The sequence below is a fragment of the Pipra filicauda genome, unplaced genomic scaffold (assembly GCF_003945595.2).
Source record: "Pipra filicauda isolate LSUMZ 115617 unplaced genomic scaffold, ASM394559v2 scaffold148_size1903560_pilon, whole genome shotgun sequence".
NCBI classification, from domain to species: domain Eukaryota; kingdom Metazoa; phylum Chordata; class Aves; order Passeriformes; family Pipridae; genus Pipra; species Pipra filicauda.
In genome coordinates, this window is record NW_024103973.1 from 1,046,960 (window position 1) to 1,071,580 (window position 24,621).

General features: G+C 41.8%; 1 protein-coding gene across 1 annotated transcript in view; it reads left to right on the forward strand.

The window, feature by feature from the left end:
- Window positions 1–24,621, forward strand: part of PTPRG (protein tyrosine phosphatase receptor type G) — a 399,599-nt gene that overhangs the window by 314,057 nt on the left and 60,921 nt on the right. The window contains exons 9-13 of the mRNA XM_027722958.2: window positions 1,654–1,838; window positions 3,772–3,880; window positions 5,614–5,663; window positions 8,042–8,837; window positions 16,434–16,566. Of these exons, the coding sequence (XP_027578759.1) occupies window positions 1,654–1,838; window positions 3,772–3,880; window positions 5,614–5,663; window positions 8,042–8,837; window positions 16,434–16,566 (1,273 nt within the window). The remainder of the gene's footprint in view (window positions 1–1,653; window positions 1,839–3,771; window positions 3,881–5,613; window positions 5,664–8,041; window positions 8,838–16,433; window positions 16,567–24,621) is intronic.

Sequence of the window (24,621 nt, forward strand, 5' to 3'; positions counted from 1 at the left end):
GTTTGCTTTGCTGGATCATCCTTCTCAGTTGAGCAGAAGGATCTACTGCAAAACTGCAGGATTGTCACCCCTCATGGCAAGAGCAAACATCAAAGGTCTTTCCTTTCCAAAGAGTATTTCTGCAATTTTCATTGTCTGTTTCAGGCTGGCTACAAATGTGAGCTATAAGTGCACAAATGCATTTCACAGATATTTTTCTATTGTACTAGTAGTATTGGTGTTTAAAGCATTTAATCATTTTTATTTAAGAACTGTAGCTGTTTCAGTAATGTAACAGCAGAGCTGCATGACCAACCTGCAAGTCCAGGCATAGGAATAGACATTTCTCCCCTTCAGTGCTGCCAGGACTCTTTAGAAGTGAAATAATGGCCAAATATACACGCAGTCAAATACCTGCAGAGTGCAAACAAGCTCAGTGTGTTGGCTTGAAATGGAAAAGTCGCATTGGGAAAAATAATTCTGCAAACAGTGTCAGCCTGATGGGCTGGGTGACACTTTGCCTTTCCCTGGCAGAAGAGATCATTTCCTTTGCCACGGCACATGTGTTTAGGTATCATTGCAAGTGATTTTTTTCTTGGTTCAGAGTTTATATTGGGAAAAAGAATGTGAGAATCTGCCCTGAATTGGGTATTTTAAATGTGATTTTTAAAGCTTGGAAAAAAAAATCTCAGCTCTTTATAGCTGGGAAGGGGATGATGTATTTTTCCCATAGCATGTGAGTGCCATCTAGTGTTGTGCATCCCCACCCGGCCCTTCCATGGCAACACCTTGAAAAGTGGTTTTTGTTTCAGCAGCTGTGAGGGGACTGTGCACACCCCACTCCTTGAGTGGATGGGCTGGGTTTGCACCTGGGCTTGGTCTCCCCTGCAGAAGTTTTGTGTTTGATGCTGCTGCAAGCTGTGTTTTTCCCACTGGTTAAGCTGTTCCGATGTTGATGACCCCACTAACTTAAGTGTGGGTGAGAAGTGACTTGTGTCCTCCCACTGTAGGCAGGGTTAGGAAGGCAGGGCTTTCAGAGGCTGGCTGGGGGTTCCTCCTCTGCTAGGAGGAGACGGCCAAGGCCATCAAGAACCACTCTTTCCTGTGCTAGCAATACATTACTGGCAAACAGTTGAGCATCTGTGAAGGAAAATACATAGAAAGAAGAGTATTAAATAACTTCTGTCATATGTAAAAATGTACTGGGTTAAGAGGAAAATAATTACTGACCCAATAGTGTTACATTTTCAGAGGTTTCAACTCTTTCCAGGGCCAGCAGAGTACACTGGGGTATTAACCCCTTACAGCAGGAGTGCGTGGATGAGGGCATGGATGAGGGAAGCTGTGGATCAGGTCGACTGGACTTCTTAATGTTCCAGTGTAGAGCTCTTAAGTCACGAAGTTAAAGTGTGTGTACAATGTCAGGACTGAAAATAAGTCGAGAACTAAGCAACCTGCCTGCAGAGAATGGATTCTCTCACTCACTCAGGAGAGCAGAAAGCATCTGCAGGTGGTATTAAATCCCATGGTCTCAGTGGATTGCAGTCTAAGCTGTTACTGTAGGCAAGGGCATTAAAGAAAAAAACCTGGCTCTTAGAGTGAGGCACAGTTCTTCCTGTTTGTTTTCTCTTGGTTATTTAGGAGAGTTTCATCTTTTTTCCTTCTGTGTTTCAGCTTGCAGTACTCCTCCAGTGAACATGAAAGTGCAGCCTGTGAACAGGACGGCGTTACTGGTAACCTGGAACCAACCAGAAACCATCTACCACCCTCCGATCATGAACTACATGATCTCATATAGCTGGGCTAAAAATGAAGATGAAAAGGAGAAGACTTTCACCAAGGACAGTGACAAGGACCTGGTAAAAGCACAGCATCAAACCCAGACATATGTATCAAGCTATCCTTATATTGTTATTTTCTTGGTAGAAGGAGGCAGAGGAGGAAAGCAGTTGTTGCCTTATAGTGTTTGACTCACAATGAATTGCTATTTAAATGTTCAGCATTAGTTGAACGTTTCTGAACAGGCTACCCCAAACACTGGACTGTGTATTTATAGTTTGTGTGAGTGCATAAAGGACTAAATCTGCAGACACTTTGTCATATACTGTTACTGAGAAGCAGCTGGCTCGGGAAATGTTTAGGCTCTGAATATTACAGATTTTTGCATTAAAAGTCCAGTCCCCCCAAAATCTCTTCCTGGGCTCAGGCTTTTTACTGTGCATAGCCCCTTGCAGTCTTTGGAGCAGTTTCTGGCAGTAAAGGCTGCCAGAGGCAGGAACGCATAGTCAGGGCTCGAAGATTATTGTGGAGTGGCCCTGTACAAGCACTGCCTACATCTGGCAGCATGAGAAAAAGAGGGAAGAGCAAGACAGTTCCAGCACAGATGGAAACACTGCTCTATCTCCTCCATTTAGGATTTCATCTGCTTGTCATTCTTGTCTAAGTGGAAGCAAGTATTGTACTGGTCCTTAACATTCTCTGCATATAAAATCAAAGTGACATATTCAGGTTTGAAAGGCCTCCATTTATTGTTAATCAAAGAAAGCCTCTAGAATAATGAAATCAGTAATTGTATATGCACATGAAAAATGCAGCAGCACACTGTTATTCCTAATGACTGTTACCATTTTTTTTTTCAAATACACAGTCCTCTGGGCCCATTCAATCAGTTATACAATAATACTTCTCTTATTCCCTTAGATGAAGATTCTTTTACTTCATTTCCATTTATATTTTCAATTTCCCCACTAGACATTGTTATCTGGGTCACATTAGGGAACGATCTGCCTCACAAAATCAGAAAGGAACCTATTGAAAGACACCCAAGGTTATGATGTATTGTAACCTCTCTCTTGCCATAATTTCACACTCTTAAGGGAGATTTTTTTTTTAATCAGGTATAAGGAGGAAAGCCTTAATCAGCAAAAATGAGGTTTGCACCATGAAAGCATCCTGTTTTATATAAAAGAAATAATTAAAAGTGCAGGGGATGTGATGGAGTGATAGCTTGGAAATAAATTGCAGTGAGACCCTGTGCTGTTCAGCAGAGCTCGGAGGTTAAGAAAGCAATGACAGCTTAGTCTGTTTTAGGGGCAAGAGAAGAAGGAAACCCTTTTTCAGAGGAAAGTGCAATTTGTTTTCAGTGCTCTGGCAGATACAGTTGGGTTGTCCCATCTTGAATCAGAGCTAGGCAGTGTTTAGCTAAGGACATCACGGGTATTTCAAGTGACCCACACAGCTACTGCTGTGAACTGATGTGATTGTGAACCAAGGCAATACAAAAGAGTTTCTGGAAAGCATCAGAGCAGTCTCTCAGATCTAGGAGTAAGCAGGGATATCCCAGCCCAGGGTGCTGAGCCATCATGTTGGACAGTACACCAGCATCAAATTGCCATAGCCAGTTTGTTGCAGTTTGAACATGCAGTGACTTTTTGGGACTTATCCCATGTTTGGGACATGGATCTCCACCTATTTTATTTAATTCCTGTAAGGTTGAATGATTTGAACTTTAAGTTTTTCTGAGGAAAGCAGAGACTTTCAGGCATGAAGACTGTCATAAGAATAGATGTGGGACATGTTCATTTATTTCTCTTGGGCAGAGTCTGGGTGCATCCCTTTGGCCTTGGGCCTTGCCCTCTCCCAGGGGACCAGTGAATATTTCTGTTTAGAAATATAGTTTGTCTTACGTGGCATAAATGTCCTGTGTTAGCACAATGCTTTATATATTTCAAACTGATCGTGGACAGTACTGTGGGGGTAAAAAACTGAATAATATCTATTTTTTTTAAACAGAAGGCCATCATTAGCCATGTCTCACCTGACATCCTTTATCTGTTCAGAGTTCAAGCAGTTTGCCGAAATGAAATGCGTAGTGACTTTAGCCAGACTATGCTCTTTCAAGGTAACAAAACCACATACCTATTTTTATATTAAACAATTGTTTGTTTAATATTTTCTTTTCACAGTGCAATATGGTGTGAAATGATTTCAGAAGATGTTTGAGTGCATGTAGACAATACTAATTTCAGATTAGTGGCCAGTGACTTAATCTGAATCGCATTACTGGTGATGAGGGTTTGTCTACACCTCTCTGCTGGCAGGCTTTGTCAGGTTTTAGGAGAATTCAGAGCTTTTCTTGGTACTAGTTTTCTCAAACAAATTCATCAGAGACTGCTTATACATCAGAGGCACAGCTATAGCAGAATGTGAGTCTGATCGGTGTCTGTTTTATGTAAAGAGGAAAGGAGATCAGTCCTACCTTGACAACCACACGTGGAGACACTCAGGTTTTACCATGCATACAACCTCAGTGATTTCCAAAACATACATATTTAAAGGAAATCAAAAGTACTAGATGCTAAGCTGTCCTTTGTCATGAATTTCCTTTTAAGTTTATTGGAGAAATCTGGTAGTGCTGAGATTTGGTAGAAGAACTTGAAGTTTTTAGAGCTTTTTTAAGTGCTGAAGTTTTGCTCCTTCCTGGGAATTTATTACTACATTTTTTACTAAGTAGGGCAAAATTTACCTCTGCTGAGAGCATTCCCTCCCACTCCAGCTTACGGATACATAAATCCTGTAATGGGCAACAGAAGAATAAAACAAGCGGAGAGTTAAACATTTAAATCTTTAAGATGAAGAAAGGAGCTGTCACTTGGATCCGATGCTGTATAGGGAACAAAATAATAGCAACATTTTTCTGTGTCATTTTTGGAAAATTGGGGGTGGGGTGAGTTAATCCTACTCTGTTAGCATGTAGTATCTGAAGGATATGAAGCTGTGGACACAGTTTGCTTCTGTGGCGGTGTCCTGCCACAGTGTTATCAGCATTGCAGGGACAGCAGGGGTCAGACAAGAAGTGTCCTATCCAACCCACATCTCATATATAGCTCTCTGTTCTTAGTACCTCAGCACAGTGTTTTGGATTTGACTGTAAGTGCCAGGTAGAAGTCAGAAACTGGTATGTTGCTGATTATGACCTCTTTCAGCAGATGACAGAATGGAAAAATTCTTTGAAATTTGACCATGATACCTGTTTAATCACAGTTAGGAGTAAGTCATTACTGACAGCTTTGTTGGATATTCTTGGGGCACTCTAGCCCAGTCCTAGCCCAGTGTTCAAAGCAGTGGAAGTGATTCATGCATCTGCAATGGGAGTAGATGATGTGATTCCTTCCATGTGTCCCCAAAAAGGATCTGCTGTTCTAATCTCTGGCGGTACCCAAGATCTAGAAAATTAATCCACGTGAGCTTTCAAAACATTATTCAGAGCTTGATCATGGTTGTAGTTGAGATATATAGCAATAAATAATAAGGACAGAAAAAACTATTATCATCAGCTACTCTCACTTCCCGTGTAAGTCAGGGTGTTTCATCCAGTTTGAGATTGAAGGACAGAGTGTGTTTTCTGACAGTGCACTTAAACTGGCACTGCTGGGCCTGAGTTAAAGTCAAGCAAGTCTGTCTTTAGGCACATGTACAAAGTAAGGTGAGTAATGCCAAACGAGCTGAGTTGCTTTTGCTCCAAACTGAGACCTGCATGCATATTTTGCAACAGTGTGTTCAGCAATTGCTCAGCAGTTGTATCATTGCCTCCCTTCCCAACCTGCTGACATGCTGCTCTTCTTCCTCCCTCAGCTAACACCACTCGAATTTTCGAGGGGACCAGAATTGTGAAGACAGGAGTGGTAAGTCGTGGATTTGAGGAGCTGGGATTTGGGGACATTCCCACCAGGTGGCAGCACGGTGTTGGAAATCTGCGGCAGGACCCAGCTTTCCTGGGGAGGGGGGTGTTCAGACCCACCACAGGAGGATTTATAACATACAATATATTTCCAATATGAAATATTGCAAGGGGTTTGGTTTTCTAGCTTCATGCTCTGAGGGGCTTTGACTACTGAAGAATCGAGTGTTAAAAAAATCTTTCCAAATCTATATTCAACCCATTTAGATGAGATTTGTAATCTTAATGATAACTGTGAAAATAAATTTAATTTCTTTTATTAATTGTATGACCAGAAGTATATGCACCAGGAATAAGGCCTCACACACAACATCTTTACTCTTCCAGTGCTCTAAGGATACCTGTTATTGTGTGAATAAAGCCTCAACAGTCTCTTTATTTGAATTTTAATTCACAAGGCAACTTTTGTGTTCCAGAATCAGAAATGTTGGTACATTTACAGTAAAACTGGAATACGCTGTTTCAGTTTTGAAAGCATCTTATTAGTTTATTTAACATAAACTATCCATAACCTAAATTTCTTGGCATTCGGTGTACTGAATTGTTCAGTCAAATTTATGGACTGGATTCATACTATTGAATTTACTCTAAGTACATTGCTTCTGGTTTTATTCTTTTCCAGTTTGATATGCTTCCTAGTAAGCAAATAACACATACAAAGTTTGCATTTGAATGATTAATGTTTGTTTAATGATGTATAGAGGTATTCTAGACATATAAAATCTGCTGTCAAATTTTAATACTCAGTCCAGCTTTGAGACTGTTCATGCCAGTGAAAAGCAAATCTCACAGTGCCGGAGGGATTCACATTGATAAGTATCTGAAAGTTTAGATGCTTATTTAAAGTTTTGGCTTGAAATCTCTAAAGCACGGCTTTTCATCTGAGATCTCAGGTTCTCTGTGATTGCAGCTGGTCAAAAATAACGTGAGAAAGCAGCCTTTCTTGGTTTGCTGCAGCATTTCAATTACATGGCCTGACTGAACCTCAGAATTGCAGAGAGATGCAGAAATACTGTGAAGTTATACATTTCAGCTTCAAAAAGAAACATTTTACTTTTTTTTAAAAATGTTCAGTAGCACCTATTTAACCCTTGTTTGTACTCATCTGATGTGTACCTTTCCAGCTACTGGTCCTCCCAGTCATGAATTGTGTAATGTGAGACATTTTTCAGTAAATCAGAGAGGGTGGTCAGGTTGTCCAGGCAGAACTGCTGGCTCAGCTCTTCCAGAGAATTATTCCTTGTGTTTAGTCAATTCACTTCAGTGTCTTTTTCCACATGTAATTCAGGAAGGGGAATGACTAGGTCCTTATGTATAGACCAAGGTTTAGTTCTTTATGTATATACCAAGGGGTTTTGTTTCCAGTAGAGCACACATGTGTGCAGAGAGACCTGCATGCAAGCATATGTGCAGTGGGTTGACATTAGAATAACAGTGGCAGGGAGCAGAGGATGCAAAGTCTATAGCTCATTCTCTGGTTCCTCTCAGCTCCCTGAGGGAAGTGGGCAGTGTCAGGCCTGGCTTTGGGTTGCTGGTGGTGACCAGGGGGAGTCCTGTGGTTGTAGAAAACTGAGTCTATACATGAGTGTCGCAGCCTGGTGGTCCTGGCAGAGGTAGTGGTGGCTTGCTAAAGGGCTCCTGATGCTCTCCAAGTGCTTCATGACTGCCCAGCTGGCCATGCTGCTGGTCTTTTCTAATGAGTGATACCTCACTGCAGCACCAGTCCTTAGGAGAATAATGCTGATGGGTAAATTAATGAAATAAAAATAGTGCCACTGGAGGGCCTCACAATGTGTGTGGGAAGAGCCAGAGTTCCTTGTCAGAACAGACCCACCAGCCACGGATGCTCGCGTTGGCAGCACAGCCATTATTTTGAGACAACCCTTATGTAATACTGTATTTTTAAACTTCTGTATTCTGAGGATTAAAGCACTGTGAGTAATGCAGCTAAACTCATTAAACTCCTTTACATTCTCCTCACCCCGAGAGGAAACGTTACTCACAAGTCAACAGTGACGTGGGTGGAGAAGGTCCCGATGTAAAATAAAGATAAGGATAAAGAGGGTTTTGATGATGGTGTGGTGAATTCAGGGAGGTTTCTTCCCTTTGTGGTTTGCTGGTAGCTCTGTGGCTTGTCCTGCCCTGGCTCAGCCCTGCATCCAGCTGGTGGGAGGCTTTGGCTTTAAGAGAACAGCAACCAGAATGGCACATGTTGAAAGGGAGGGAAATGCAAAAGAAAAATGACCCCAGGTAGGATGTTGGACCCCTGCTGATGCTCTCTGCTGTGTTTTCTTCCCCTCTGCTGCTGGTGACCTCCTCAAGCCCACGGCATCTCCTGCCTCCTCAGCTGACATGGCTCCCATCAGCTCTGGCTCCTCCACCTGGACCTCCTCGGGGCTCCCCTTCTCCTTCGTGTCCATGGCCACAGGGATGGGGCCTTCCTCCAGTGGCAGCCAGGCCACCGTGGCCTCAGTGGTAACCAGCACCTTGCTGGCAGGGCTGGGCTTCAGCGGTGGTGGCATCTCCTCCTTCCCCAGCAGCGTCTGGCCCACCCGGCTGCCCACGGCGGCCGCCCCCAGCAAACAGGCGGGACGGCCCGTGGTGGCCACCACCGAGGCCGCCGCCGCCTCCCCGGGGCCGGAGCGGGACTCGGCACTGACCAAGGATGGCGAGGGAGCTGAGGAGGGGGAGAAGGATGAAAAGAGTGAAAGTGAGGATGGGGAGCGGGAGCACGAGGAAGAGGAAGAAAAGGATGCTGAAAAGAAGGAGAGAGACAGGGCGACAGCAGCCGCGGAGGCGCGCAATAGCACAGAGCCCAGCGTGGCCGTGGCTTCCCCCAACCGGACTGCTGAGGAAGAAGGAAATAAAACCATATCGGGTGAAGAGCCAAACCAAAATGTTGCCCCTGCGGCTGGAGGTCCCGAGGAGGAGAGTTTGGATGAAGCCAACACTCAGCCCCAGCCGCTCCCTTCCACCCAAGTGCCACCAGCGTTCACCGATGAACTGTACCCGGGCAAGATCCCAAGAAGACCAGAGACTACAAGAAAACCTCCTCCAAAGGAGGACAGGTTTCCAGAGGAATATCCCTCAGATAACAAATTCATTACCATTAATCCAGGTGAGTGACCTCCAGGGAAAACTGGTTTTACCAACATAAGAGTGTTGGAAAATGACACAATCTAAATTCCTTACTGATTTCCAGGAGATACAACATTCTGTGGTGCTTGACTTCATCCAGTGGGCAGGTTGTCACAGGATTCAATCCTCAAATTGTTACTGGTGGGGAGCAGAGGGGGAAGGAACATCCTTTTCTTTTATTAGGACAGATTCATGGTCCTTGTAACTTACCACAAGAGAAAATTTGCAAAAATGTTAACTCCCAACATGCTGCATCAAGAATTTTGTTTAAAAGAAAAAGGGAGAGAAATGCAGTGAACCATAGCTGTGAAATTAATTTGGAAGATTGGCTGCTGTGCCAAACTGGTGTTTCGTGGGAAGTTTGCTATATATGCTGCAAGCTAATTTATTTTATCTGCAGGATTCTCCCTGATTGGGCTTTGAGATATTCTCCCAAATATGAGAATATTGCTGCTTTATTTCTCATCACAAAACCTACATGCTTTGATCTTCCAAAACAAGGCACCTTCTGCACTGGAGTTACCTTCTTTTTTTTCCTGTGGGAAGGAAAAATCTTAGCCAGGCAGAGTTCACATATTTTGTCCTGATGAGAATTACCAGTGCTCCTGTACACACCAGCTCTGGGTGTATGTACCAACTCCACAGTATATACACAGCAAATACAACCTTTTGGAAGCCTGCCCAGGTGATCTGCATGTGCACCAAGCCCAGTGTGGTCCGGGTTTGCTGCACAGGCCTATGCAAACAGGTATCTCATGGTGCTACCAATGTGTGGAATGTCCACACATGTTTCTGCTCAGGGAGCTCCAGGCACTGGTGAGGAAAACAGCAAGGAGCAAATGGAGTACATATGTGTGGATTTATTTGCAGAGTAAGTACTGGAATTTAGATATGGTGACGAGTTTATATGAGTGATTATGTGTATTACCACAGCATTTATAAGATAGTGTGCTTTTTTTTGTTTGGGGTGGGGTTTTTTACTGTATTGTTTATTTTGATAATTTTGGAGTGTTTTGTAATTTTCTTTTTCCATCAAAGCTGCTCTAGAGTACTGTGAAAAAACCTTGCATATTTATTTTTCCCTACACTGATAAACACAAGAATGCAGACATTGTGCACTCAGTTATAGCTCGGAACCAATTTAAAAAGCAAAGCTAAATCCAATCTTTAATAACATTTGTTACAGAAATGCTGACCTGACTCTAACGCTGTGAATCATAACTGTTCTGCAAGAGATCAGATTAACAATGCAAGACAAGAAACCTACACCCAAATTGTGCTGATATTTTTAAAATACAATGCTGTTTTTCTTACTCCTCAGCTGGAAATCTTCAAAGTCCAGTGCTCCCACTGAACATGGTCTGAGATGCCTGTCAGGAAACTTTCAACCTGCCACTTGCCCTAATCACCTTTCTGTCAGGAAGGAGGGAACTTTGCCGTGTTAGGAGTAAGCATTCAGCACCAGTTAGGTTCAAAGCCCAGCAATTCAATCTGCCTGGGTAAACCTGCTTCTGAAATAGTTCTTCCTGCCTTTGGCTTCCTTGTTTCTCATGTGCCAGTTTCTTGTATGGCCCAAGTACAATGTCTCTTATATAAGACCTACAAAGGGCCTCATGGCTTGTTCTCAGCCTAAAAAATTGGAAAAAAAGACGAGTAGTTGGCCTTAATTCTTAGCTTGTGACAAAGAGATTGTTAACAATTCCATAGTGAAGTTAAGATAAAAATATTAAAATCAATGAGATGGGGAAATATTTTTAATATTGCTAAGAAATACTTACTAGTTATTGTGAATTGTATCCCCTTAGTCTGTCTCTTTTTAGCACGCAGAGAACTATTATTGAAAGTGGTTCAGTACAGCTTTGCCTCCTACTAGACAGCCTCTTTTAGAGCTCTGCTCACTTCCAGGCTTGATGGCTTGAAGTCACTGTGCCTGAAGACTGCAACAAAGACAATCAGTTTTGAAAGTACCCTGCAAATTAGGTTTTCTGTACCTATATATGGAGGGAGGATAACTTACTATGATTACTGCGTCTTAAAAAAGTGGCTTCCTTATGTAGGAAACTATATCTGAAATTATCAGCACATGTTAGATGGCAAGAAGATAAGTGAGAGTTGCCTGTTTCCTCCAAATTAACCTTAGTTAAATCATAGTTAAACCTCTGGTGACCTACCTAAGATGAGGAGAAGGAGCTGCACCATTTTTTCAGCTTCCCAGACAAGCCTCTGCCAGATCCCTCAGTGTCCTGAAGAGGATACTCAACAGCAAAAGGGCTGGGAATGGCTATTCAGAGATGAAGAAGGGCCCATTTGTGCCAGTTTCTTGTAGTAGGGGCTCATTCCCTGTCCATGACCTCCAGGTGGAAAAATTTAGGTTGATCACAAACCTGGCGAGTCCCTGTCCAGACATTGGGAAAGGCTAATTTTTAATGAGAACATTTTGAGGTGTTATTGGCTTTGGAATGGAGCCTTTCAGTCTGAATCTCTTTGTACCTTCAAAGTCTCTTCAGGCAAGTCCTTCTTTTCTTTTTATCTTGAGCCACCAGGCTTTGATAGGTGAGGTCTGACTAGCCTGGAATTTGCCCAAATATTTTACTAGATGTGTCCAAATACGGTCTGCCTTGCCTGTTGGGAGTGCTGCCCCTGTGAGAAGACACTTGGCAATGCAGGAGAAGGAACTCTATTCCAGGCTTGATCTAGGTTACCAAAGACACAGGCTGGTGAATTAGACTAGCACAAAGCCTAAGACTAGCTGATTCAGCTTAACTGTTTTTCACAGTAGCATGGAAGTTTTCAATTCATACAGACAGACGTGACCTAGCTCCTGCCGGCTGAGTTCAGTGAAACTGCAGCCATAGCAAGACCTCGTCTATGAGAAATGGCCTTAAAGGTTTTCCATAGCAAGGTAAACCTGAAATCAAGACAAGTGAAGCCAAGAGGGCATTGCCAGAAGTGTCTGAAAGGATTTCTGAGCATCAGGACAGTTAAGAGTGTCAAGACCACTTCCAAAGTGAGCAGAAAGCACCCCTGCAGTTTACTGTATCTCATTGTGAGGGTGGAAACATTTTTGGATGCATTTTTTGTCCCAGAAAGCAGGTTTTAAAAAGCTGTCAAGGTTTCAAAACTGTTTTTGTGAATAGAAAGTTTAATCATTTTAAAGAGTAGAAAATTGTTTCATAACAATGTACACTTGTAAAATTAATTATATAGCATCAAATTAGCAGTTGTAAGGAGATAACTAAATGGGGAAGTACTCATGAGTGTGGATGATTAGAGGAGAACAGGGAACTCATGAGAAATTACAGGGAAAGTGCAAGGCCAATTAGTACAGCAAGGCTCATTTTCTTTTAGTGCTTATTTCACACGCACATACACTCACCTCTCCTGAGGCCGTGTCATTATTTTCCAAATGGCATTGGCCTCTTCTTGTCTGGTGGTATCAGCCAAGGCTGATGATTTTCTTCTGTCGCCGAACGCTTGCTTGCATTCTCCTCTTTCATTTTCCTGATCATCCTTTTCTCTGTTTTGGTGCCCACATTAGACTAATTGTACCTTTGATCTGCAACTGTTACACACACAGCTGCTCAGCATTGTCCGTGACTCTGAAACCTGAAAATTAGAAAAACAGCAATTAGAATGATACTCTACCAAGAAAGGGGGCAGGGAAAGGGGGGGAGGAAAGACAGAAAAAAGCGAGGGGAAAAAAATGAAAAGCTGGATGATTCAGTTTCATCAGGCTAGAGAAGATACAATCCCACGGAATTTTGGTTGGTTGTGCCGGACAGTTAAACAGATCCTTTGTTTTTGACAGAAGATAAAAACTGGGCTGTTTTGGGCAAACAGCTGTCCAGTTGGGGCTTTTGCCTGAGTGGTGAGTTGGATCTGAGAACAGAAACGTGGGTTTGGCTCTTCATCCAAATTTCAACTAGATCCTCCCATTCTTCAGTGTCACCCACTTCTTCTGAGTTCCTCCCACAAGGGGGCTTTGTAGAGACAGAGATGATGTGCAGAGTTAAATTTCAAGCCTGGTATATGCCTTTAACAGAGACTGAATTTTGGTTTTTAGAGCAGTCTTTGCCAGGTCTGAGGTTACAAAAGCCTTTTGGGAATAACCTCATTAAGATAATTAAACATCTGTGTAATTCCTTCTTCTCCATACGCAGCAAGGATTATTAAGCTGTATTTTCATGTAGCACTTGAGCCATTTGCACACAGGATCACAGAATGGGTAAGGTTGGGAGAGACCACTGAAGTCAGCTAGTCCAGCCTCACTGCTCAAGAAGGGAGCACGTTACTCAGGATTGCATCCAGACAGCTTTTAAATATCTTCAGAGATTTACGTGGCAACTTACAGGAGTAAACAGCAGAATGGCTTGAAAATAAAAGTGAATTATTTGATGTCTGCAAACTATGAGTTTCAGATATAGGATTAAATATGATTGGCATTTGTTTACAAAGCAGTGAAAAGCCATGTTTAGCTGTGCACAGCCTGTAATTGTGAACACTGCAGGAATGCATTTAAAGAAATAGGGAAGAAATAGCTGCACAATGACATGAGCTTGTATCAAAGGTAATGCATTTTTAAAAAACATGATTTTGCTTTTTTATCATTTAATAATATGGCAAATAGTATTTTTCAAAATTAATTAATACCTTTGTATAAGTCCATAACTTCATTTACTCAAAGGAAAGATGAGCAAGTTGACTGTCTTTTAAGAGGCCATGTGGTCTGAGGCAGTTCAGCAGCAGGGTTTTGCTTTGGTTAATGGTATCTGTAATGGTACAACAAACAGAACTTTGTCCTGGCAGTTTGTGCAATGATGAGGAATGATAAAAGTAGATAGGTTATATAGTACAGCTATGGTTGCTTATTATAGCAAGCAGTGTTACTTAAGGGAAATAAACATGTTTCTTTTCTCAGGAACCAATTACCAAGAATTCACAGGAAAAAAAGTACATTTCACAAGTGGTAGGAGCCTCTTTCTTACCTTGACCTTTGTGCAAGAGTTGCACTGCCAGAGCTTCCCTCACTGCCTGACACCATCCAATACTCCCTGTGCCAGGGCTCATCCATCCAGTGCCTGGGTGGAACTGCTGAACGGGTGGTTCACAGAAGTTACGGATTTTTCCAGACGCAGGAGTAGATTTAGCAGTGCCAGGGCTTGTATCATGTGGGACCTCCCAAAACAGATATGCTGTAATAATTTTTATTCCTTCCTACTGGGATGAATTCCAAGCCAGTAAAAGGCAAACTGAATTAATTCAACGAAGGCATATGCCACTGGAAACTGTTTACATTTCTTAGCAAAAATGGAGTTTCCTAGTCCATTTTTTAAGCTTACCACCACCACCAGCAAGTACAGCTTATGGTGGGCACCATTACAAGGATATGCTGTTTGTTTAAGCTCTCTCAACGCATTATTTAAGCAGTGGAAAACACCTAAGACTTTTTCTTCAAAGCCAGCACAGGAACTGTGTCTTTTTTTCTGAAGCACATCACTGCTTGGGCATTCCCAACTGGAATTTCAGGGCCAGCCATCAACATGCAGGAATGGCATTTGCTCTTCTGGCACTCAGCATACTGAGCACTTTCTTATCCTCACATCTGTGGTACTGGGAGTTGGCAGGGGCAGATAAGTGTGTTCTCCACAGCAGACTGAGTAAGAGGAGCACCGTGAACACTGCAGAATTTAATAGTGTGCGTTGGGACTCCAGCCCATGCTGTGCTTACAATGGAATTTAATTTTCTTCCCATGCAAACAGAAACATATGTTTTTGTGTTGAAAGATGTGGAGGTGAAACTAAACAGAGTACTGTCCTTGGAGAGAACTGAAGCAACACCCTAATGGACGTAAGGTGATGGGACTACTTGGCTCTCCTATGAAGCTTTATTACATTGCATGTTTTTTTTGCCTTGTCCCTTTTATCATTCTGATTAGTAAGACTTACCTCACAGGCTTACTTTTTTCGTGCTGATAAATGATTTGAAATGCACTGGTAAAAACTGATGCCTCAAGACTTATGATTTTGTAAGTTTGGCAAATACAGAGAATAAGCCTTTGCTTTAATTTTGGGGTTGATTTTTTCCTTACTCTTTCTAGTTAAGGAAATCAGAGATGTTCAATCAAAGTGCGCGTTCAGTTCTCCCAAACACCCCTCTTATTAGCACCTCATTTAGGCTGCCTGCTAAAGGGCATTACCTCTATCAGCCTAGTTCTTAAAACTAGAAAGATTTCTTGCTGGGCTTGCAGCAGCCTGCAGCCTTGCTCTGTTTTCAGCAGTCAGGCAAAAGCATTTACAATTAACCTTTACTTCCACGTTAGTTGAATTTTACTCCTGCCTACCGAGGAGTATAATCTAAATGCTATTAAAATAGAGTATGACTTCATATTATGTGACATCTGGTGACTTCCAATTATCTGTGTTTTGCCTGCCTATGGTGAAAAGGCAATTACGTTCTTCTGGTAGGATTTGCAGCAGTTTCAGAAGATATGATAATGCAATACTGAACAAGGGCAAGGAATCACGTTGGTGAGGAAGACTCACATAGGCTAAAAGTAGAAGTCAAGTGTGCGTGTTTCAATCCTCAAAATCTGAAGCTGTTTATACTAATCCTTTGACATTATCTCCTGTTGGCAGGTATTGATCAGATACTGCCTGTTTGTTAGGAAACAGGAATAAGATAGAGAATCCTCTTCTGTATTTTTCTTCTATCATTCTGTCTAAACCAATTTATTCATCAAGTCTACACAGATTTGCACAAATTAGGTGTCTTTTGAAATACATTGGTACAGCGTCTATGCTCATTGGCTCCAGTACTCGCAGAAGCTCTAGATATTCATCTTCTATATGATACAATCATTTTAATGAGATGTCATGCAAGAAGTGAAGCAGAGTTACTCGGCCAGATCTCAGGATATTGACGAACGAACTTTAATTTCGTTCAAAAGCTGTGGCATAATGATTTCTTCTGTCGGTTACAACACATCCTATTCATTCATTCATCCACCCATCTTGACAATCCATATGCTAAAAAGTGCTTTCGTATGCAGTAACCCACCAGATTGTGACAATTCTGCAAATGATGTGACATGACACCCAACATGTTGAGGATTTTTTATTTTAAGATAGTTACCAAGAAATTTATTTCTGAAGCAAAGTATTACACTGAGCTTTGCAAACAGGGCTGTCCTGTAGTATTGAGAAACAGAGTGCATTTATCTGCAAACACTGATGACGGAACACAGCGTTTACTTAGTTACCGTGGTGAAATGGCTCAGTGGGGTACTCCACATCTGATAATAGGTGCTTGCACAAAAGAGTCCTAAAAGTGTCTATGAGACCGTAATTACAGGCAGTAGTAAAATCCAAGCCATATGTGGCAATAAACACCATACTTCTGTGCTCTCATGTCTCAGACTGAAGACAAATGGAGTCCCACCCTGCAGTTAGAGGATCTCTGCTCTGTTTACTCATACCATGTAAAATGGATAAGCTATTTGTTTTGTTTACACGTTTTTCTGTACAGTAATTCTTTTTTCCAGTTAGTGATTGGTTTTGTTATCTGTTTAACACACAGCTGGCAAGAACAGCTCCAGCATGGCCACGAGACCTTCTCCTGGTAAAATGGAATGGATCATCCCACTCATTGTGGTCTCAGCACTGACCTTCGTGTGCCTCATTCTCCTCATCGCTGTGCTTGTCTACTGGAGGTGAGCCTGTTTCCTTATCATTGGAAACTGATTATGATTTAAAACACATTTCAGGTGGTGTTTTTAATGTGACCCTGCGGTTTTTATTTTATTAGAAGTTATGGTGCTAGATGCATTAGATAACTCTCTGGGTGCTAGAACAGCTTTGTTGGATAACTGTTCAGCTGCCTTAAGTATTGATTTTTGTGTCATGAAAATGGGCTTGGTAGGGCTCCAGCAATGGTAGAACCAGCTGTAATGGTGACAAATATTTTCGCAATTAGTCCCTCCAAAATAGCTATAAAAAGTTATCTCTGTCTTGGCCTTCAGGAAAAGTGGTTGTGACAGAAAAGCCCAGTGAGACTGACCTTGGTTCCATGGGTGTCTTTACCACAGACCTCCTGTGTAGTCTTAAGCAGTTCTTTCCTTCCTTTGACTGCACTTCAAGTAAGGGGACTAAGCTTGTTTCACATTCCATAGGGATGCTCTGAGTCAGAGTTCTTTAGCATTGGTGAGGTGTTCAGAAGTGTTGCCTGCAAGGTCTTGAAAGTAAAGATTGCCTCACACCAGTGGACATTGCTTCAGTGGTGGAGATTAGGATTAGCATCAACAAATCCATCTCCATTTGATTTAGAGTAAATTAAAACCTGCAGCACCTGCTTAAGTCACAACCAGAACCCAAAGACACCTCATTTGTCTGGAAGTTAAAATTAACCAGGGATTAGTCACATACAAGGTATTTAGGAATTATTTGATTATGTGGGACACAGGAAAGTAGCTTTGATGAGAAATACCATCCCATTGATCATTATATTTGCAGAATCAATTTTAAAAGTACCAAGCCATTTTTCAGTGTACTCATTTCACTGACAATTAATTGGCCAAATTACTGAGGCTGAGAACATTTGAAATAATTAATAAATAGATGACAATAGCCTTGTGAAAATAATTTCTATTAACATTTGCAAATAATTAACATCCTTGCAGTAAGGCACTGAATAAAATTGCACTGATATGTGCGCACAAGCTGAAATTAAAAAGGTTCTGAAGATCCCCTTGTAGTATGCTGTGTTTCAATATGTATTTTCTTCATTTGAAAGACTAAACTTGGTCACATTCACACCAGGCAAGCCCTGGAAGGAGATGGTATATCCTGAAGCACTGTAATGAGGGGTTTGTGATTTTTAGCTCGTGTTGATACAAAATGCTCTTCTACAGAGAAAACGTTTTGAAATGCAGTGCTAACAGCTATTATCTAGAGGAATGTTGGTACCTCTCACTGTTTGCAAAACATTTCCATTTCTTTGCAATTTCACTAATGGATCGAGAGAAATAATTGCAAAATTAGTGTTTAATGTGCTCAACAGTGCCATCCCTGAGAAGATATTAAAGTTGGAATGTACTGGCTTAGTGACCAACAGTTAGAGACTAACTTTTGATAAACATTAGTTTCTGTTATAGATCATAATATTAGTCTGGTAAAATTAAGGTATGCTAATTAAAGTTAAATACTTTTATCTTCAAGATTCCTAACCATCCACCTCATAAACTTTTTATTTGCTTTGTAATAGCCAACACACACATAAATCAAGGAAGATAAGGGAACAAAGACTTTAGCTGAAACCAAATTACTTTTCCAGTAATGTGTTATTTTTGCATATGGACAATAATTGTTTATCTGCTCTCCATAACATGCATCAATAGTTAACATTCATCAGCGGCTTTGGTAAAACTATGAGTTTCTAATTAATACCACTGAGAGCAGTAGATCAGTTTATTTGCAAAAAAATAATACTAAAAAAGGTGGAGATTAAAAAGTAATATAGAATGAAAATAATGTCATGTAGCAGTCAAAGCTTTTTGATAAATATAAAGCGACAAATTGAGAAACAGTAAACAAACTTGAGAGCACATGTGTACTAGCTTCAAAATAAAGTGTATCTACCTTCTTAGTTCTGAGGACTTTTAACAAATACAGGGAGTGTGTTGAAAAAGTAAAGATGTGTTTTAGGATAAATCAACAAGCAACTAGAACACAGATTGTCCACAGTAACATTTCGCATTGTGCAAGCCATGTCACTGGAGCGGCAACACAGCATCTCATGTGCCCTTTGCAGTGTGATTGCCTTTCCTTGGGAAAAAATAAAATGTTTATCTCTGTTAGTGTTTTAAAGTAAGGAAAAAACCGATTCACAAACACTGCAGAATCTAATTTAGAAGTTTGAAAGGAACAGTAATTTGGGTTTTCAGGAAGAAATACTTAGCTTAAAATGTAATGGGCAACAACATATGGAATAATTTGCTAAATAACGCCATCAAAGCAAATGGCATGAAAACGAGTTTGAGACAGATATTTCAGTAAGGGAAACATGGTATTGAAGTGCACAGCAGAGAAACACTTGATGAAAGGATAACCCTCAAGGGGACAGGCATGCTGGACCACAGGGCCTCTTCTTGCACAGCAGTTCTTTGTTTTGGTGTGAGAAAAAGCATTACAAAATAAAACCCAGAGAACTAGAAAAAGCAGAAGAGACATAGTTACCCTTTGGCAATACATTTTGAGGGTAAAACAAATGATATTTTCACTTTCGCATTTTTGAGCATTTGTGGAATTAGATGATTTGAGACCAGAGGTGACATAAGCAGAACAATGAAGCAGAGAGAAGCCTTCTGCTTGTTTCCCTCGCATCAGTGCCCTATTATCCAGGGACCAAAATAAGGAGTTAGGGAAGTTTCTTGTGAAGGTTTGGCAAAGAATTTATCTCTGTTTGGACTCCTTGTAGCTCATTCCATGATACAGCAAAGAAATAAGTTTTGTGAAGATGACTTGCTGTAAGGAAGCTTCATTTTCTGTTCCCTTTATTTGAACAGGAGAGTGATAGGAAACAGTCATTGTTTGATGAAGCTTTTCCTTTTTTTATCTGTTGAGCTTCCATGCTGTGTTCATTAGAGACTCCTTGTAATTGAATATATTTGGAAATGATCTGTGCTGTTTCTGAACGAGACTACCTTTGCAGAGGTAATTTGCTGTTCTCAGTTCCTTTTCCATGTGGATCTTGGACAAATGGTGACAGAATATGACTGATGTTGAAGAGAAAGGGTCACTTCCATCTTTTTCACATGGTGGCCATCTCAGTAATGAAAAGGGATGGGAACTTGCAGGCAAGCAGCAGCTCTGAATTACCTTTCTACTAAAGTTTCCTGAATTCAGTACTTTTAATGGCACTGCTGTGCAAAGAGGGATGTGTGATTTTTAAGCTGGTAGAGTGGAAAATAAACTAGGTCAGCATAATGAAGCTGCAAAAATTGCGGTGCCTTTTATCCCAGAAAAATGAGGAGAGCACAATCACAGGGTGACCAGGAGCCTTCAGATCCGCTGGGGCCGGGTGGCAGTTGGACTCTGTGGGCAGGAGGGACAATGACAGCTGTAGTTTCAGTTGGCTTCTGTGCATCTTTGATTCCTCTTGAGGAAAAGCTGGCCTGGCTGATCCTTGAGCTGTCACGGGCATGATGAGGGAGACTGTTGCTCCCAGGACCTCTAGTGCTTGAAACTGATTTCTTTTAGCATCTAGTTGAGAATTTGAGTCTTAGCAGACAGAAAAGATGAGGAGACCAGATCCTTGTTTTACTCACCATATGGATTCACCATTCGCTTCCGCAGTGGCACAATGGTACTTTTTCTGCTTCCTTTTCTTACACATTGGTTCCTGAAATTGTGTGCTATAGGGACAACCACTGAGTATTCTCGAGAACTGTTCACTTGGATTTTAGGATCTTTGCTGGAGCACCGCTAGCTCATGTAGGGCCTGTTAAAATGTGGGCATTGAGAGGTACAGTTTCCCAAGCACATTATTTTTGCATTTCTGGGCATTTGTTTTGCATCTGTGATTTTATACCCAGACTCACTATCATGAGATCTTTCTGCAGTTCTTCAAGGTCAGTTTAAAATTTGACTTGGGTTGTCTTAAGTCTTTGCCACTGTTACTCTCACAGCCTTTTCTGTGAGCTCCGAGAACTGCAGAGTGTGTTTGGTAGTGACCTCCAAACTATTTAGGGATTGAGTGTGACTTCAGTTTTTTTGCAACAAGGCAAGTTCCTATAGTATGCTGAGCCGTAATATGGCTTGAAACATGTCTTTTCTAGAACTTCCACTACATTCTGTTGCCAATTGAACAAGTCCTGAGTATTGACACTTCAGGGTAAACCCAGGGTCAGTGTCACTTTCTTTTTCACAGAGATGCAGGAGGGTGACTAGAGCTGGGAAATCAACTGAAATACTTTCATACACAATAAGTTCTGTCATTTTGGGGGGGAAAAACATATTTTAGATGGGAGTGGTGACCTTCCACTGTTTGTTTTTCATTCTGATTTTTAATCTAAACACTACAGTCCTACAGACTATGGTTTCAAAGGGAAAAAATAAGCAGAGAATATTAAGAAGCAATTAAGATTTTAGAGTTTAGCCAACAGCAACTTTTAAATGGGAACTAAATTATAGCCATTTCTCATTTTCAGCTAAGAGGAAGAAATTAATTCATGACTATAGCTGGAGAGTTTTCTTTTTCTTTCTTTTAAGCAGATACCATAATTCACCTTGAATTATTGCCACCATCAACATTGTGATCCTAAAGACAAAGCGGGAATATTGTATTGCATTTCTTATTAAATCAAGCTGTTTATACAGTGCTAATATGTTTACATTCAGGAGGGATTTTTGGAACAACACAGCTGCTGCCTTTCAAAGAGCAAGCAAGCTTGCGTTGCTTGTTTTATAGTCATGCGTGTATACGAGACAGCTTGGGAAAAAGATGTCTTTAATTTTCCTTAGGCAAAACCCTGTAGAATTTAGTAGACAGTAAGAGTTTTCTTAGGTTTCCGTTAAGCATCCTGTCAAATTGAACAGAATCCTTGGGACACATCCTGTGACAGAGCCTTGTGCTTCTCTGGCAGTGCCTTTCTGTGCAGAAGAAATTACATTGAGCACCAGGAGATGCAGGTTCTTTTTCTGACTCAGTCATTGATTTTCTGTGTGACCCGGGGCCAAGTCATTTACGGGTGGGAGAGTATTGTTGTTGAACTCAGTGGCAAAGACCTCACTGGGAGCAAGCTCAGGTGTTCAATATTTCAGCATCTGAGTTTTCTGACACTGGTAAAATAGCACTGAAGAAGGTTGGTCAGCCATATTTGTAAATCAACTTGTAATATAGAAATGAAAGCTTCAACGTAAGCCCAAGAACTCTTGTATTTACCATTTCTAGTAACCATGCCTTGGAAAACTACCTTTTGATGTTAAATTCCAGGGAACTTGCACAGCTCCTTAGCTAAGCCAGTGTTAAAACTTAATTGGGGGGAAAAAAATAACTTGTGCCTGTAGCAGGTTGTAAAAAGTGCTGAAATTGTTATTCGAACCTATCTCTAGGTTTTATTTTATGAGTACACAACGTGTTGTTCATCTACTGTACTGATTGGAAAAGGAACATTGCAAATTTACAGACCATTGTAAAATTGTTTGCTTACAATGATAAAAGCTTCTTTCAGCTTACTCTGAAATATCTGTGACTCTGCTCATTTCTCACTCATGGAGGATGCTAGGTGGTAACATTATCTGAGACCCTGGGTGTTAATTTTAAGAATGCCTCGGGTGCAGTTGCATGAGTATTTATTTCAGCAGCAGCAGTTCCTGTTGCATCCTCTGTTCCTGCTCTTGCTCTGCCCTCTGTGACCCCAATGCAAATGTTTGTACAACTATGTGAGGAGCTGGATTGTGAAACAAGCCATGGTAAAAAAAAAAAAAAAAGAAGAGAGGGGCTTTTGTGTCCTGATTTAAACCAGATTAGCTCCCAGTCCGGTTCATGTAGTAACCAGACAGAGCTGGACCAGCCAAACTGAGGGACCAGCACGAGGCAGGAATGAAGAGGATGGATGGGGATGTTCACTCCGACACTACCCTCAGCGATGCCTGAGGATCATGTCGAGGTGCTTGTGCTCAGCTTAGGGATGGCAGTGCCCCAGAGCACAACTCGTGTCATCACAGGCAGAGAGGAGAATTAGCCAACAAGGGCAAGAGACCTCCTAAGCCGGAAACGGGCAACACCACAGGGACACGAGGGGAAACATGGAGGTGAGTGGCATACCTGAAACTTCTTCCAGCTTCAGTCTCATTTTTAGTGCCCAGATGTGCCCTGCTCATACTGAGCAGGGCATGCCTTTGTTTTCCTCTGGGAATGGCCACATCTAGTCCCACATAATGACAAACAGCCTCAGGTGGATGGAAACAGGGCAGATCACTGGCTTGCAAGTGGGGTGCAGCCCAGCCTGATTCAGAGTCTTCTGATGTCCCTATCTCAACCCAGACAATGAAGGAAAAGCACTTCAGCTCTTATTGCAGAAGATCCAGGTTTTATGTGATTTTGACAGTGCCAGAGGTAAAGGTACTGAATCTTGGGCCCTTTTGTGTTCTGTCTCTCAAAGTGCTGTTCATTTTCATTAAAAGAGAGCAGGCCTGTGATCAGCTCCCTCTTATCCCACACAGGGAACTGAGCTCACCCTTTGTGCTGACTCAGGCAGCTCACTTTCAAGCCCGAAGCTTAGGGCAGCTGCCACTTGCTTGTTCTATCTGTTGGTATCGTACTTTGAGCGCTCATCATTCTTCAATTACGAGGAAAATCAATATGAAAACTCCTCTGACAGAATCTGTGTTCTTTCATCCAGCAACATCCAGCCTGGGGCAAGGGGCAGAGCCCACAGGTAGATCCACTAAGACCAAATCCTAGTGATTCACTACTGTTCCTCCCGTTGTCGGCTCGTGAGGTTTTACCGTCTCCTCTTGCAGGGAGCAGAGCCTGGCTGTTCCCAGGGGTGGTGGGACATGGGGTTGGCTCCCTGCTGGAAAGGCTGAGGCAGGGGAGCTCAGGACCTGCACCCGCAGCCATCCCTTCCCGACTGCTTGCTCATAACCATTTCCCAAATGGCTACTTCAGGGCCTTTTTGAAATCACAGGAGTTGTCAGTTGTTATAGTAACAGACCCCCTGCTGCTGAATTGGCCCCGAGATGCCCATTTGGGCTTTTGAACAGACTAACTCATGCTCATTAGATAAAAAAGAGAGAGAGACAGATTTGCAGATGGAAAGTTGCTTTTTAAGCATGCTGGATGATCTGTTAAGAGCTTGACTGTGGAAAGGGGCATGTTCTCTCATTATATGCCTGTTACTTTTACTCTTTTTTAATTAACGCTAGTTTCACTTTTATCGCAAACCAGAATTCTGCCAGATTCCCCTTTCCTCTCTGGTGAGGCTGGTAGTGAGTTGCTGCTTTACAAACCAACGTATTTTGTCTTGGGAAGGGAAAAGAACTTGGAGAAGCTTAAATGCAGATCAGTGGTGATTTCCAGAACTATCAGGATGTTGAGAAAGCTCAGAAAACAGTACTTTTAATACTAATTATAGAGCATCAGGAGCAAAATCAAAAATCAGTAAGCACGTTCTGACCCAGGAATGTCCCCTTCCAAGATCAGGACAGTCTAGATTTTGCTTCAGGTTTAAACCTGAGCCATCCCACTGATGTTAACAAGAGTGTTAACTTCTGAATAACTTCTGTCAGCTCCATCAGACCTTGCCCTTGTAAATTTGAGTTCAGGTGACTGAAGAACCTGTAGCATCTTAGAGGGTCTCTCAAGGATATGCAATTGCCATAACAATTGCAAATACAGGTATTTGAAGCCAGCTTCTTCCTGTGTCACATATGCCCAGCCTTCGTCTGAATTTCAAGAATCAGTTTTCTCCTCTCAGCTGTCCTGTCAGTGAAAAGCAAATCCAGGTTTATAGCAGCCTGGTGTATCTCCAGGTGTAAGTAAGAGAGGACTGTGGTTGGTTTTATGTGATATACCTTTTCTACAGGGTAGATTGTTGGATCAAGTGGGCAGGCAGGGCTGTTAGCAGAGAGGGAAGGGAAGTGCTCTAGTACGTGAAAGGGGTCTGCAAGGAATACGTGACCTTATGGACCCGTTGTGCTGGGAATTAGGGGCCTTTGGCTTAAATTGCAGCAAGAGGGAAGTTTAGGTTAGACATTAGAGACAG